Consider the following 15,487-nt stretch of genomic DNA (forward strand, 5'->3'; position numbering starts at 1 on the left):
TAAGACACAATTAGACAAAAGGCATGCACATAATATTTCAAATAAACATTAGTTTACACAAGTACACATTCAGTAAGTAGCTGCAGTATTTATAAAATAAAATACGTGTAACATGTAGTGTTAGATAACGGTTTTTAAATTATATATTGCAAAAATGTATTTACAGATTGTTGTTACAGTAATAGGTGGTCTAACTAAGAAGTAGCAGTGCAGTAGCCAATGTAAGTCCAATAGTTGTTTGAATGGGTACAGACATCAAATAAATGACGAAAAGAGTCATGAAGGGGGGGGACATAAAAGTATTACCTTACACAACCTGCGTTGACAGTACTGAAATGGATCAGTGGAAATTGAACGCATTTACACATCTTGACCACTCAGTGTCGCTGCAGATTGTAAGCAGTGTTTGCCACGAACAGTGCAGAAACGTCGCACTCTCTCATTGGCTGTTGTAGGCCGAGGTCAAACTACTTTGCGCATGCTCAGATGGCCTTTTTTAGTTCCAGACCGAAATCTGTCAGATCAGCGTAGCGTACATTGCCTTAATACCTTCTAATATTTCACAGTACTTTCTTCCCCTAGTCTGGGCTGGAGACTTTTATCTAGCCTGAAGTGTCCTCGGATTTGGATTCTAACATTTTGACGTTTACAGCCGAAGGAAACAGCAAAGAATGACGAGCAATTTAAAGCGGAAAGAAGAAAGTCATCTGCAGAATGGGGGTGTAAAGCAGCCCACATGGAGCAAAGCCTTCAACAGTACTGCCGTCTGGGAGGAGAAGGTCAGACAGCTTTAAAATGTGGCTCAGTTGTTATGTTGTCGCTATTAGTTGCAATAAAGTTATCAAATGTACCTGATTTCTTGTCAGGTGTTCATAAAGACGGCTATCTGGAGCTAGCCAGCATGCTAGCTTTATGGATTATGTGGTTTGGCTGTCACTTGGAAAATAAATAATGCTAGGCCTGACGTTAATTTTCTTAAGGGTTGTGGGCTTTGTTCATAATAAAACTACTTGTCTTGAAGTCGAAAAAAACCACTGAGATGTATTACTTCATACACGTTTGCTTTGATGGTATCAACATAATAATTTTAACTTATTTTTCATTATATCCTCTCACTCATAAATTTGCTTTAAAATAGCCTAGTGTTGCATCTAACAAAACATGTAATTAGTTATACTAAATTGTAGCAGCTGCAGCTCTGGATAACTCAATAACACAATTGCTTCTAGTCAATTGCTATTTGGTTTATTGGCTCATTAATTAAATTATTAATATTGAATATCACACGTTTTTTGTGTCAGTGTTTGTCTCCCTAAATGTTACCTAGACCTACCTTTAACTCAAACCCCAACAGTCATCGTATAACCATCCAACCATAACCTCAGTTAACCGTAATGAAGTCCTAAGCCAATGGGTGACACTTATTGATGGAGAAACAGACTTTGGCAAAAGATTGCTGATGCATTTTGCTGTTTTAGCCAAAGCAATACATTATGCAATGTTTTTTATAAAGTTTGTATGGTTTATTTGTTCTCTAAATTAAGTTTCTTTATTTTTGTTTTACAGGATGAATTTTTAGACGTGATTTACTGGCTACGTCAAATTATTGCAATAATCCTTGGTGTGATATGGGGTGTCGCACCGTTGAAAGGATTCCTGGGAATAGCCATGTAAGTGTATCTTTACCTGAGCATTGTAGTTGCTTCACCATATCTCATTGAACCAAAGAAAACATAGAAAAGTTAACATGTTCATGTGTTTGTCTTGTCAGATTCTGCATCATCAACGCTGGCGTCCTGTATGTATACTTCAGCAGCTTTCAGCAGGTTGATGAGGAAGAGTATGGGGGCACGTGGGAACTTACCAAAGAAGGTTTCATGACATCTTTTGCTTTGTTTCTGGTGGGTATGCATATTGAAAGACTTGTTGGCTTTATGGCTTTCTTTAGAATAAAAGGTTCAAAATATGGGCCAATAGTTCCTCTGTGTTCACAGAGTAAATGGTGTAAAGGCAAATATACTATGTAGTAACAGTTCATTCATGTTTTATGTCAGATTCAGTTGTGTAGCATTTCAGCACTGGGCGGAGAGGGTTAACAAAGTGCATTGGCATATTATGCTTTAGTTATTTTTGTTTTATAATTTAATAAATCACTTATTCTGGTTTCATTTTTGTATATTTTTAGGTTCTTTAATGTATGGTTTGAAAATAACAAAGTGTAATTAGTGACGCTTAATGCTCTGTGATTTACTTCTTCTGTAACATGCAGAGAACACCACTGAGAAAATATGTTAAAATAAACGAAATCTCAATAGGCCCCTTAACAACAGTTGTAATAATAATGATAAATTATTAAAAAAAGTGATCTACAATAAAGTATGTTGAATAAAAAATAGTATAAATTAAAACAAATATTATTTAGGATATACAGCATAATAAAACAGATGCTGTTTATGCAATGCCTTAAATGATCTCTGACATTAGATCTTAATTCTCATTTTAACACCAAATTCTTATATTTATTTTTTAGGAGTTCTGCTCAGTCAGTTTGTTTTTGCCTTAGTCAGTTATAACTAGTCAGCTTGTAATGAGTACCCTGTGCTAACTGATATGACCTGTCTCAATCTTAAGTTTAATTTGACAGTTTGTCTCTAATTTGTTCCTCCTTTTTCTTTACCAGGTGGTGTGGATAATCTTTTACACAGCACTACATTTTGAATGAGACGGATCCACAAGACACTAAATATGAACATTTCTGTTGAAGTAAATTGCCAAGAGAGAGGAACCCCATGGCTTGAGGGTCCTCAATGCTCCTACATACAATATGACTTTTTCAGTGTGCAGTGCATCATGGGAATCCTAGTTTGATTAACAGGATCCTGAAAGAACAGCTTGATGAACAAAACATGTACATCTGTCTAATTCAGGGGTTCCTTTTCAAGGCAGCCTTTATCACACTTCCCACATGTTTATATTTCCTTCTTAATTTCATGTCATCATCTCTTTCAACACACTACCGAAAAGGTCAGCTGAGATCGGTTGCAATTCAATGTGCGATGGAAGATTGCCTTGATGTGAATCAGAATAGCAATTCCTTTCTAGGTTTACTATAGGCCTGTCTCCTGCTTTAGAAGACATGAACGCATATTTTAGACTATACAGTATAAGCAGTATGTGTTTCATCCCAGTTGCTGACAAAAATTGTTGTCATATATTTATTAAGGATCAGTCAATCCAACAGTGTGAATTGTTAACTTTTGTTAAATTTAGGGACAAAACACATCATATTGGATGTAACTACCAGTAAAGAATTGTTCTAGTGGTTTCACTGTTAAATACCATCTCTTAAATTTCACTCCAAAATTATGTTTTGTCTTTTTTTTTTGCTCACTCGATATAAACGTAGCATTTTTGAATAAAATCTGTCAATAGTCATTTTCTCTAAAAGGTCTGGTGTCCAACAAATGTGAAAGGTCTTAGCCAACCACACAGCTGAAATCTCACTCGTTCTAATTATAACATCAAAACCATATGCCGGCTGGTAAGATACACATCTGATATTCAATCTCGATGACTGTATCTGCCAGTAGTATCAATATGCTGTTGCTAAGGTCAGGAACTAAAAACTAATCTGTCCATCCAAATGATTTCCTCAAAGCAAAGAGGAAACATGCATGCTGTTTTCAGATGCAAATGTTCACAGATTTAAGCTAAAAACTGGTCTGTGCACTGCCATGACTAACTGTTCTTATATCTAGATGTCATTTATTAATGGCATTAGTTAGGAGAGTAAACTTAATTTACATTTTATTGTTCTCACTTGTAGCTTCCAGATCAAAGTCTTACCTGTTTGAAATTAATTTAAATTTGTCTGTAAATTCTGTACAATGTCCGTTTTGTCAAATCCACCTTGTATTAAACAGATTTATTTGTACTTATGTTATATCTTGTTTAATGTAACATATTTCTCAGTATTTTATAGTGAAGAACTTTTAAAAACAGTTCTTGCAAAGTTATTAAAATTATAATGTTATATTAGATACGCATCTGGTGTTTGAAAGGATTGTATTTTCTGATCAAATCTTTTGGGAATCATTAAACATGGGCTTTATTTGGCCTCCATTTTCAAAGACATGGTTTTGTGTTTTTTGAAATTGAAATCTATAAGCAGGTTTAGTGTGTACGTTTTATTTTAAGATTATTTCAGTTTACTGCTTTGCAGTATTTTGGAAATCCATTTCTAGCAGAATTGAAAAAACAAATAGAAATGTTACATGAATATTAGTAGCAATACTATACAATCAAATTAAAACAGCTAAACTGCAGAAGTACAAACAATGCAACAACCAATTGTGAAGTATCAAAAGTAAAAAGTACTCACTGGCTGACAGTTGGTCACAGCAAAAGTTTTGGCTCATCACTTGTGTATGCATTTTTAATGTTGCATTAAGGTAAGCAGCAACTTTTACCTTGCATCAGTTGCTTCATATTTGGTAAGCGGGCCACTTGATTTGTGGGTAAACCCCTGTTCTTTGAAGAAACTATAGCTGTGAACAAGATGAATTTAGTGGAGTAAAAAGTATTAAAAAAGTAGCATAAAACGTTGGCTATATACCTCTAAATAATGATGTTTAATTAATAGTAGCCTACTTTCCATCACTGCTTAAGAGAAGTAGAAAAACATGAGTCAATTCATCAGAGAATAAAAGCCATAATAGGCCTGCGTTCTTTAGTCCTATATGCCCAGTTTAGTTGTTGTTCCTAGCTGTTGGCAAGAAATGCATAAAATGCAGGCCCATTCCAATTAAGATTATTAAGATTCTTCCGCTTGATTTAGTTTTGTCCATGTTTTGTTAAGGCTGAGTTTTTTTGTTTCCCCATTTGATTAAATTGAGTTGATTAAAACAGTTTAAAATGTATGTCCTATTACTTAGTACAAACAGCATTTGCATTTTGTTCGCACCTGCTGGAATAAACTAAGCTGTTCGTCTAACTTGAACTAAACTGCATTGACATCATTTATACATCATTCATAAAATCTAACCAGAAAGCCCGAGTCCTGACGTCATCAACGCAGAAGGGAAAAAAGCATGTGACGTAAAAGCCAAGATGGCGTCTCCCCTTTCCACGATGAAATTTTGGAAGCCGGGTAAGTACGCAAAAAAGAATTAATCTGGCATTTATTCTTATTTTCCCGGGTTGGTATTCAGTGTCGCATAGCGGCTTGTAAAGTTAATTGAGTCTCGGTTTGTCTTTAGCCGTTTCACAGCAGCTGCGTGATCTCTGCAGTCAGTTCAGTTCAGCCCGGGTAACGATAGCTCTGCGGAATCAAAGTAACCATGTAACCTGCCAAAATAAAACGCACAGGCTATGGAGCGGAAAGTAGAAATAAACGATAGCTACTTGCAGACGTGGTATTAAAAAAGGGGTTTTCAACACCAATAGGTCATTTTGTTTAAGTATTGGCTTTGCACTAAACCCTGCCATCATCTGAAAGCCTCATTCTGCTCACATTTAAATAAAACATCTTATCTTTACCTCCACCATCTGCTCTGCCCCAGGGGCTGAGGCTCCGGGGATCTCGGAGGAGCGGGAGCTCAACACAGAGACCACAGGCTCCCCCATCATCTTCAACCCGCACACAGCCCTCTCCATAGAGAAACAACGACAGAAACTCCCCGTTTTCAAGGTTTTAAATCTCCTCTGAACATCCATGAATGTAACATTAGTGTGTGAAATGTGTTGAACTGTGTGTATTGTGTCTTTCAGTGATAAACTCTGTGTTAATTGTATCCTATTCAGCACAGAAACAACATCTTATACTTGGTGGAGAGCTTCCAGACTGTCATCATAGTTGGTGAGACAGGATGTGGGAAAACAACGCAGTTACCCCAGGTTAGTGCAGTAGTATGAACAGAGTTTAATTTAAACAGTGGAAATGCTGGACACCACTACACCAGCTTTTGTTTATTAGCCTAAGCTAAAACACAATTCCCTTTTTAAGTCACATATCTAAAGGCACACAATTGCCGCAGTGGATTGATACACTTCATGTGGCTTTACTCCCACCCTGTTATTACATGACCTTGATGCTTAGTTGGCTCTTTTTTTTAGCAGGCTTTGGACCACATCAGCCATTGTATGCAAAGTCTGCTCCTTTGCAACGTCAGTCTCTCTCTTTCGCTTCCTCCGTCATTTTTTATCTAACTTTTCTTTTCATCTGATCCCTTTCAGTACCTTCTGGAGGCTGGCTGGGCAACGGAGGGGAAGGTGATCGGAGTGACACAGCCTCGTCGTGTGGCTGCTATCTCTGTAAAGCCTCTACTGATGTCCTCTGTTGCTGTTTGCCAATGTCATTTCATTTCAAGAAATGTAGTTCCCACTGAAAGACACTTGCCAAATACTGTACTTCCCCCTCTTTCCTGCTGATAGGTAGCTAATCGTGTGGCAGAGGAGCGAGGGGCCCTGGTGGGACATGAGGTGGGATACACCATCCGTTTTGATGACTGCTCTGATCCCCACGCCACAAGGATTAAGGTAATTCCTGCCAGATGTTTGAAGCTTTCATCCCAAGCTGTCCCCTTGTTGGGTTCATTTCAGTACTTAATTGTGCGTTTGTTTTCAGTTCCTTACAGATGGCATGCTGGTGCGAGAGATGATGACTGATCCTCTTTTGAAGAAATACAGGTAATTGATTGTAAATAAGATATTATGTTAATTTTTTTTTCAAATCGCATAGTTTATCTTGTCATAGAAGAAAAGGCACTGGTGCACCGTTCTATTGAAGTGTCTAACTTTTTTTATTGTGCTGTTATCTTTAGTGTGTTGATGCTGGATGAAGCACATGAGAGAACTTTGTACACAGACATAGCCATTGGTCTACTAAAGAAGGTAATTCCTGCTGATTCTTACTAAAATCCAACTTTAATATTGAACTTCATGTATACCTTTGTAACCATACAAATAATCCTACAAGGTTGTAAGTTGTTTTACATGTTAACCCTGATTCTACTTTTCTGTTCCCACTGTTTTGTGCACTCCTGATTCTTCTATAGATTCAGAAAAAGCGCCGAGACCTGAGGGTGATTGTGGCCTCTGCCACTCTGGATGCCAAGGTGACAGCATCATTAAGATGAGCAGATATGCATGATAAGCGAGAACAGAAACATAGACAGACCGGGGAAAAGTTGATGTCAGGTCGGATCACATTGTACTGACATCTGCGATACACTGATGAAAGAACTGACACAATCAGGCCACGGCTGCGCTCAGCATTAAAAAAAAAAAAGCTAAACTGCCATATCAGACATCTACTGTCTGGTTGAAAAGACTTTGATCTCTACATGCACATTATTTAGTTATACTGCAGTAGTAAGTTGCATACTTTTCTAAGATGTACATTGATTTTATTTTTGCTGCAAAACATTTGGAAAATATCAGTTGATTTAAAAGTATGTTTACTTTCACTTAATATATAAACATGTTTACTGCAAACATGATCTACAAATGCCTCATTAGTGCTTCCTTTACTAACTGTAGTTATCACTGTTTTCTAAAGAAATTCCATGACTTCTTCAATTTGAACGAGTCCGGGGATCCCAGCAAGGACACGTGTGGAATTCTGACAGTGGAGGGACGCACCTTTCCAGTGGACGTCTTCTACACTGTCAGGTAGTCAACGCACATAAACCAATGAGAGGAAAAAATCTATCATTAGTATATTTCATTCCTCTAACTCTCAAGGGATTGTTGTCTGTTCTTAGTCCTGTCCCAGACTACGTGAAAGCCACAGTAGAGACGGTGCTGAAGATCCATGAGACAGAGGAGGACGGAGATGTCCTAGCTTTTCTTACCGGACAGGTAAGTGGCAATTTAAAACTGCTTAATCTTAATTTGACAGAAAGGTAAAGATGGCATATAATTACACAAGCATTCCATTTGTTATTTTATTACTATATTTTGGTATTGTCGGTCTTTTTACTTTGTCTTAGTTATCTTCTTTTTATTGTCCATTTGTATATTTCACCTTAGGAAGAGGTGGAGAAAGTAGTGTCCCTTCTGCAGGACCAGGCCAGGTCTCTGTCACGATACGGCATGAAGAAACACCTGAGGATTTTGCCCATGTACTCCGGTTTACCTTACGCTGATCAGATGAAGGTCTTTGAGAGGACACCGCCCACTGTTCGCAAGGTGAACTTTTGCAATTGTTCTCAAGTGTTGAATAGAGAGAAAAAATCCCCAAAATTACATTATAATTATGAAATAGCAGCCACATTGATTTACATTTACAGTATAGGTGTCGACATAGGAGACGATAGCTGAAGTAATAGTGTCATGCAAAATACTTATTTATTCCTTTTCTTGTTTCTTCCAGGTTGTGGTGGCCACTAACATAGCGGAGACATCCATCACCATAAATGGAGTTGTATTCGTCATTGACTGTGCTTTTGTCAAGCTGCGAGCGTATAACCCGAGCACTGCCATTGAATCTTTGGTGGTAACTCCAATCTCTAAGGCTTCCGCCAGCCAGAGGGCTGGGAGAGCCGGACGAAACCGTCCCGGGAAGTGCTTCAGGCTCTACACAGGTATATTTGAGTTTGCAGGAATAGAAGAAGGATAAAAAGTGGTGTAGAATATCGTCTGTGCGAGGAATCATGCATATTTAGCATTTGAGGCAATGTGTTGTAGTTTCATTCCCCTCCTTCTGCCCTCTCTGCCTGTTTTTTTCTGTCACTTTTCATTTCCCTCCCTGTGTTTCTTATTGCCTGCGTTCCTTCCTTCAGAGGAGGACTTTGAAAAACTGCCTGCCTCTACTGTGCCAGAGATGCAGCGCACAAATTTGGCCCCTGTCATCCTGCAGCTGAAAGCGCTAGGCATTGACAACGTGCTGCGGTTCAGCTTCCTTTCTGTGAGTATCTTCTCTGCATCCACAGGGTGGCTGTGATGTGTTCACCCACTGTGAAAGGAATGGTACTTTGCATTTTAATTAGCAAGAATGGCCCCTGGCCTCCAGGGAATAATGTATATGAACCATAAAATGAATGCAGTCATTGTGTGTTCCTGCTGTACAAGATGTAATGACAAGAAGTAAAGGCATTCTCTAATTTTATTTGGTCTTTCAGAGTAAACATTGTTATTGTAAATCTTAACATTCTTATCATTTTTCAAACAATAATTTTGCAGCCTCCTCCAGCTCAGACCATGGTTCAGGCTCTGGAGCTGCTCTACGCCCTCGGAGGTAAGAAACAAGTGGTCAGCAGGGCAGTATAGTATAAAGGGAAACTTTCCTTCAACTGCAAGACTTGTGTTCAAAATTCTGTGTCGGCAAGCATCTACAAGCTGAAGTGTCCTTGCACATGATGCAGAATCTTAACCAGTTGTGTGTCTTTTGTCAGGTCTTGACCATTACGGACGTTTGACTGATCCCATGGGTGTGCGGATGGCAGAGTTTCCTCTCAGCCCCATGTTTGCCAAGATGCTCCTAGAGTCAGGAAACTTCGGCTGCTCCAAAGAGATTGTTACCATCGCAGCAATGATGCAGATTCAGAATATATTTGTTGTGCCGCCAAATCAGAAGAAAGCTGCCGTAAGTGAAAACCGGCTTTCGAAATGAGCATGTTGTATATTTGGCCGAAATGCTTTGTCAGCATAACAATTACCCAATTTCCGCTATCTCACCCTGCAGGCTCGAGAGCACAGAAAATTTGCAGTTGCAGAGGGAGACCACCTCACCATGCTGAATGTGTATGAAGCATTCATTAAGGTATAGTGTGTGTGAGTGTATGTACAATGTATAGCTCAATCAGTGACAGTGTTCACAACACTTGGGACTTGGGAACTCAGCAGAATGAGGGTTGACTATAATCAAACTATGAAACTTTTTCATCTTTACTGCAGCACCAGAAGAGCTCCCAGTGGTGTCAGGAACATTTCCTCAACTATAAAGGTCTGCTGCGGGCTGTGACTGTACGAGAGCAGCTCCGGCGTCTCATGAACAAGTTTAAGGTGCCGCGGACTTCAAGTGAAGGTTTGTTTGTGTTATGTATTTTTTTATGTAAGGTGGGATTGTGTCAGTGAAATATTAAGAACTAAGTCATATTCTAATGATGTTACAAAAGTAGCTGGGGTTTCTAAATGATACAAACGTTTGCTAGTTAAGTGCACCTTTTCTTCACTGTCACACGTAAATGAGTAAAATGGACATTTTAACAAATCCTTGCTTCTTTCTTGTGCACAGGTGACCCCGATGTGATCTTGAAGTGCATTGTTCTCGGGTTTTTCTCCAATGCAGCACGCATTCACCATTCTGGTTCCTACCGGTGAGTGCTCCTTTTACCATCTATAAAATGTCCAACTTTTCCAAGCAAAGGAATATTTTCACTTTATATCCATTTACAAATCACATGACTCAATCTCATATTCACTTGCACAGGACTTTACGAGACGATCGTGAGCTTCACATCCACCCCAACTCGGTGCTGTATGGAGAGAAACCTCCAAAATGGTAAGTACAGTTCTGCAGCAATGTTACTGTCTTTCTTTGCTCCCTTATTTTTGGACATTAATGGTGTGCAGAAAATGTGCACACATTCAGACTTGTGTTTTACTTTGTTTTCTTTTCCAGGGTGGTTTTCAATGAAGTTGTGCAGACGGCAAAATACTACATGCGCGACGTGACTGCTGTGGAGTCGTCCTGGTTGGTTGAGTTGGCCCCTCACTTTTACAAGCAGGCCAAGGTAGGTCAAAGAAAGCCCCTTCCATCTTGATTTATTTGTGAACGTGACTTTAGTGCGTCTTCTGAAACAGCCATCGCACTGTGTCTAGAGCCCAAGATATATTATTATTGTGAGTTAGTATAACCTGTCCCTTCTCTCTTTTAGCATGGTTCACTGGCTAGCAAGAGGTCCCGGGTCCTCTGAATCTCACCATCCTCTCGTCATGTAAAGACTGAAACACTGATGGATATAAAAGGAGATACACAATTTCAAATTGCCACTGTGCCCCTCTCCATGTCATTGTGTATATAAAGATTGTAATATAAACAGATTGTCCATGTCCACCTGCACAACCCCTCCACACTATGTGGTCATGCTAGAATGGGATGAAGTTGATACGTTTTTGAGTTGACATTAATGTGACTTCATTTGGAAGCATCTTCCTTGCTTTTTGGCAGTCATGTAGTGTATATGTGATAGAGTAAATGGTGATGAATGTAAGATGAGACCAGACTGTTTCATATATAGTCAAGTAGTTCACTTAATTCCAACTTGTACATAGTCAGAGCAGGCTCAGGTACAGGAAACGGCTCGTGTGACACAGGCTCACCTCACCTGGTTCTTGGCTTCATTATTTTTTTAATCGCTGTATTTTCCAGCTGCATGATAAAGGAGGAAAGTCAATGGTATGTGAGGATGATTTCCTTTGAAAGACTTATGACTTAGTTTTTTTCTGGTTAATTTGCTTCCCCCAAGCCTGGGTGCCTTTATGTTTTTAACTGGTTCACTTAATCTCCAATTTATTTTTGATTTCTTAACTTTCTGCACCTTCATACAGAATGTAGTAATATATACTTTCAGGTATTTACTGCAGAAGGAAACGCATTTCTTTATCTTTGACATCTACTAATGATACTGTGAAAAGACCGCTTTACTTTTTGATCCTTGTTTTCCATACATAGTGGCCTTGTTACCACTCTGTGCCAATTTTTATTTTTCAGACTACTTCACTTTTCATTTTCAGATGGAATGTGTAAATATACCCAAGCATTGTTAATGCAAAGCTGTGAAATCAAAACTAAAAATGAAGTGCCATTTGTTCCTGTGATGACATAAAGTGCATTCAGACATCCATCCAGAGCCTCAATGAAACGGTAGCATTTATTTGATTCAAGCTATCTCTGTGGTCATAATAATTGCATTTCCTTTTACAGTTTGTCTCAGTTTCGAGACAGATCTTAATGTAATTTTGTCCCGTTACTGTCAAAATCATCTTCCAGTTGTTCAGTAAAATGGCCAATTATTTGAGAATTCCATTCCATGTTGACAACATCTGTTCTACATTTCCTGCTTACGTTTTATTTGTACTTTATATTTCTTGGCCCTGAAACCACCAGTGAGCAGTATGTTAAAGGTTTGTCATTTGCTTATGAATCCATAAGGTCACTGTCACTGAACGTTTACTTCTGCCTGCATGGTTTTTGATGAATCTTGTTCTTGAGGTTATAACTGTAGGTAGATTCAGTGCAACTGTAACCAAACCACAGAACACACCGTACCGTATATAGGTAAGCCAACTCAAATTAGATGGACATACAAATGAAGTACCTTTGCATGTTAAATGGTACTCTGATAGACTATACACTGACGATCACCTAGTAGGACTTATTGAAAATAAAAATGATTTACTTGTTTATCCTTGTTTGTGCTGATACGGAGTATGTATGCTGTAATCTTTAGTCCTGTGTAATTGCTCACCACTGAGATAAAAACTGTCACCTGCCATTTCTTCCTCACATCCTCAAATAAAGCCTTATTGTCATGCACTCATTGTTGGCTAATGTTTTGTTTGTCACCCAACTACTTTTATGAATCATACAATGTGCTTTTAGTCAGTGTACCATTTTGCCAGGAGATGTCACTGTTGTATTACACACTGTGACCACTTCAAAAGATTCAAATTATCATTGAGTGAAAGAGCATTTATGAGTGTCTGTATGTATTAGTTCCCCTTTTGATTAGTGTGTAAATTTAAAATGGTTGTTTCGACTTATGTTGATGAGCCATTAATCAATTTAGAGGTGCAATGTGGTTAACATATGGACCTAAATGAATGTATTTAATCAATTTATACTAAGCAAATCTGGGGGCATGTAGTATTCTACCATAAAAGATAAAGTGGTGCAATTACTTTGTGGCAATTTTGATAATTACATTATGCACCTCTAAAACCATTGGTGAAAGAAGTACTCAGATCTTTTACTGTGGTAAAGTAGCAATACACAGGTGTATAAATACTATGTTCCAAAAGCACATCTTATTTATGTAACAATTACACATGTATTGGCATGAGCACATTTAAAGCACCAAATATATGAATACTCATCATGCAGAATGGCTCATTTTTAGATATTACTGGATTTTCCTTATTGATTTAGTAATGTGATAATCTCTTATATTTAAGAATCATTCATTGTCAAGTAGGTGGAGTGTAAAAAAAAAAAAATGTCGGCAGATAATGGTCTCATTTGTTTATCAACTTTGAAATTTGGGATGTTGCGGCTTGTAAAGGTTACACATATTTTAACTAATAAATAAAATGCTTAGTGGTTTAACATAAAATCATGTGTCCTTATTTCTTATGTGACTTATTTTTTGGGGAAATAATCTGAATCTGCAAAGTAATTAATAACTTGAGTTATCAAATTAATGTAGCATGATAAAATGTAGCCTAAAATATTTTCTCTGAAATGTAGTCGAGTATAAAGTAGCATACAATTAAAACATTTAAGTAAGGTAAAGGCAGGCCACCTAAACATTTTACTTCTGTACATTACTTTAGTTAATGTTCTAAGTTAAATTCCATCAGAGAAAACCAATCGAACTTCAATTATTCCAAACTATATTATGGTTACAGGGTAATAAACATGGTATATCAAATTAGCAAAGAAACCACTAGAGGGCAGGTGAAGCTCTCATCTACACGTTTGCAGCTGTAATTCACCTTTCCGCCCAGAGTGGAAGCACTGAGCTCATTACCGCTAAACAGCAGATAACTGAAGAATAAGAAAACGCGCCAACTTTACCTGAGTACCCAAGATGCCCTGCGGTCACCAGAGGGTCGTGTGTTGGATTACTAACTGATTGCTTATGTGAAAATAATTTCCCAGTACGTCAAGTCAAGTCAGTTTGCACCTACTGGATATGTGAAAGGGTGTTTCACCGAAGTTAAACCCTCAAATGTGTTAAGGGAAGTCCAAAAGGTTTGTTTGCAAACATTTATTGAACTGACATGTTGTCTCACCATGTTCACGAGTCCGCCCATTAGCTACTAGCTCTTCAGTTTGATACCTAGTCAAAAGTTATGGTTAACTAAATTCAAATAGCTGCTGTTTGTTTGCATTTACCTAGCTAATGTTTAATTTATGAAAATAAGACAAATAATGCTACTATTTTTCATGTAAGATATGATAGAAAAGAGTAGTTTAAATGACAATACTTATTCCTGTTGGCAGCTTGTAGCTAATCTAGTAGACTGTAGCATAGGCTACTTCTGAACTCTGTAGCATAGGTTACTACTGAACTCTATAGCATAGGTTACTACTGAACTCTATAGCTTCCACATTAAAGAAAGTGCAAAAGAGTAAAAGTTACTTGTTATGTTTCGGTCTGTTTAAAACAAATATAGAGGCTGTTGCAATCAGTAACAACACAAACGTTTTTGTAGTGCTGTAAAGGCTGTTTTTTCTCCAGCTGAGTTTTATGGGCAATTTCTTTAGGCTAATTTGTATCTATCTTTATATTTTAAAACTGGCTTTTTATCCATCTTCTTTCCTTAGAGTATTTCAATTTTGGGTTTCACTTCAATTGTTAGTAAATGCAGCTGCTTATTGACAGATACTAGAGTGGATTACTTGGTATATTAAGAAATGTAGAGATTATAAAGTTGAATGAAGTTGTAAGGAGATAAGAGCAGGTGCAAATCCTCACAATTTCCCCAAACTGCTGTCATTCTCAGGAACTGGATTATGCAAATACAGTTTAATAATCAATATGTTGTTGGCCATGAGTTTATTTTTCTACATGCTGTGTAAACTTATGGAAGCGCACTGTTATTAGCTAGTGTGTGTGAGATGTTAAGCGCTTTGGATAAAAGCTCTATATAAATACATTGTGTATCTCTGCTCTCCCAGTTTACGGTTACTCACTTTTACCCCTTGTGTTTGCCTCAGTGGTACAGTTTCTTCTTACCTCACTGCCCTAAACAGTCAACATAAACAGAAAAAGATGTAGGGAGGACTGTCCCTGACGATATGGCTGATAGTAATAAGAACATTACAGGGTTGCTTTTTTTTTCCTGTGTGGCCTGTGGCACAAGCAGATACTTTTAAACACTAAACACGTGAAATGGCTGCACTGATGAATCAGTTCAGTTCTCTGTGTGTCTTCCAGTTGTTTTCCTTTGTAAAGTAAATGCATTCCCAGCGTCTCTAAGTAGAAACTTCAATGATATGTTTTATTGTTAGTAGAAAGAAGATGCACTGTTCTCTGGGGAAATAAAAGACAATAGTATAGAGTAGTGCATATCATCACAGTGCTGGGAATGTTGGTTGTCTTTAGGTTACATAAGGTGATTATGGACTGGTGTGTTGTGTTTCCGACATTGACAGAAGAGTAACCACTCAGTTAAAGTGATGGCTTCTTAAAGGTTCAAATATCTTTAATATTCAACATGTCACATCGGAAATAATGGTTTGCCTCTAGAGTCAATT

The 15,487-nt window shown here is 37.9% G+C and overlaps 2 protein-coding genes across 2 annotated transcripts; both read left to right on the plus strand.

Moving 5' to 3' along the window:
* Window positions 1-470: 470 nt before the first annotated feature.
* Window positions 471-4,132, plus strand: rab5if (RAB5 interacting factor). Its single transcript, XM_063881728.1, has 4 exons — window positions 471-779; window positions 1,567-1,670; window positions 1,772-1,901; window positions 2,681-4,132. Exons 1-4 carry the CDS (start codon window positions 672-674, stop codon window positions 2,720-2,722), a joined length of 384 nt encoding a protein of 127 aa, XP_063737798.1. The 5' UTR covers window positions 471-671; the 3' UTR covers window positions 2,723-4,132.
* Window positions 4,133-5,080: 948 nt separating this feature from the next.
* dhx35 (DEAH-box helicase 35) lies at window positions 5,081-12,545 on the plus strand. The gene is made up of 21 exons (XM_063888957.1): window positions 5,081-5,149; window positions 5,562-5,689; window positions 5,803-5,895; window positions 6,235-6,312; window positions 6,433-6,537; window positions 6,626-6,687; window positions 6,822-6,891; window positions 7,056-7,115; window positions 7,559-7,671; window positions 7,764-7,860; window positions 8,032-8,190; window positions 8,375-8,585; window positions 8,784-8,908; window positions 9,184-9,238; window positions 9,396-9,586; window positions 9,686-9,763; window positions 9,898-10,027; window positions 10,238-10,319; window positions 10,433-10,504; window positions 10,625-10,736; window positions 10,881-12,545. The coding sequence occupies exons 1-21, from the start codon at window positions 5,110-5,112 to the stop codon at window positions 10,917-10,919; spliced, it is 2,100 nt and encodes a 699-aa protein (XP_063745027.1). The 5' UTR covers window positions 5,081-5,109; the 3' UTR covers window positions 10,920-12,545.
* Window positions 12,546-15,487: the final 2,942 nt, after the last annotated feature.

This window comes from Eleginops maclovinus, chromosome 1 (assembly GCF_036324505.1).
Source record: "Eleginops maclovinus isolate JMC-PN-2008 ecotype Puerto Natales chromosome 1, JC_Emac_rtc_rv5, whole genome shotgun sequence".
NCBI lineage: Eukaryota > Metazoa > Chordata > Actinopteri > Perciformes > Eleginopidae > Eleginops > Eleginops maclovinus.

What these genes read in the sequence shown, in the direction of transcription:
- rab5if (XM_063881728.1), top strand. Translation starts at nt 672, where the DNA reads ATGACGAGCAATTTAAAGCGGAAAGAAGAAAGTCATCTGCAGAATGGG. An exon ending in CTGCCGTCTGGGAGGAGAAG is followed by an intron (nt 780 to 1,566) that starts GTCAGACAGCTT and finishes TTTGTTTTACAG; the next exon opens with GATGAATTTTTAGACGTGAT. An exon ending in CATCTTTTGCTTTGTTTCTG is followed by an intron (nt 1,902 to 2,680) that starts GTGGGTATGCAT and finishes TTTCTTTACCAG; the next exon opens with GTGGTGTGGATAATCTTTTA.
- dhx35 (XM_063888957.1), top strand. Translation starts at nt 5,110, where the DNA reads ATGGCGTCTCCCCTTTCCACGATGAAATTTTGGAAGCCGG. An exon ending in GATGAAATTTTGGAAGCCGG is followed by an intron (nt 5,150 to 5,561) that starts GTAAGTACGCAA and finishes GCTCTGCCCCAG; the next exon opens with GGGCTGAGGCTCCGGGGATC. An exon ending in CTGCCACTCTGGATGCCAAG is followed by an intron (nt 7,116 to 7,558) that starts GTGACAGCATCA and finishes TGTTTTCTAAAG; the next exon opens with AAATTCCATGACTTCTTCAA.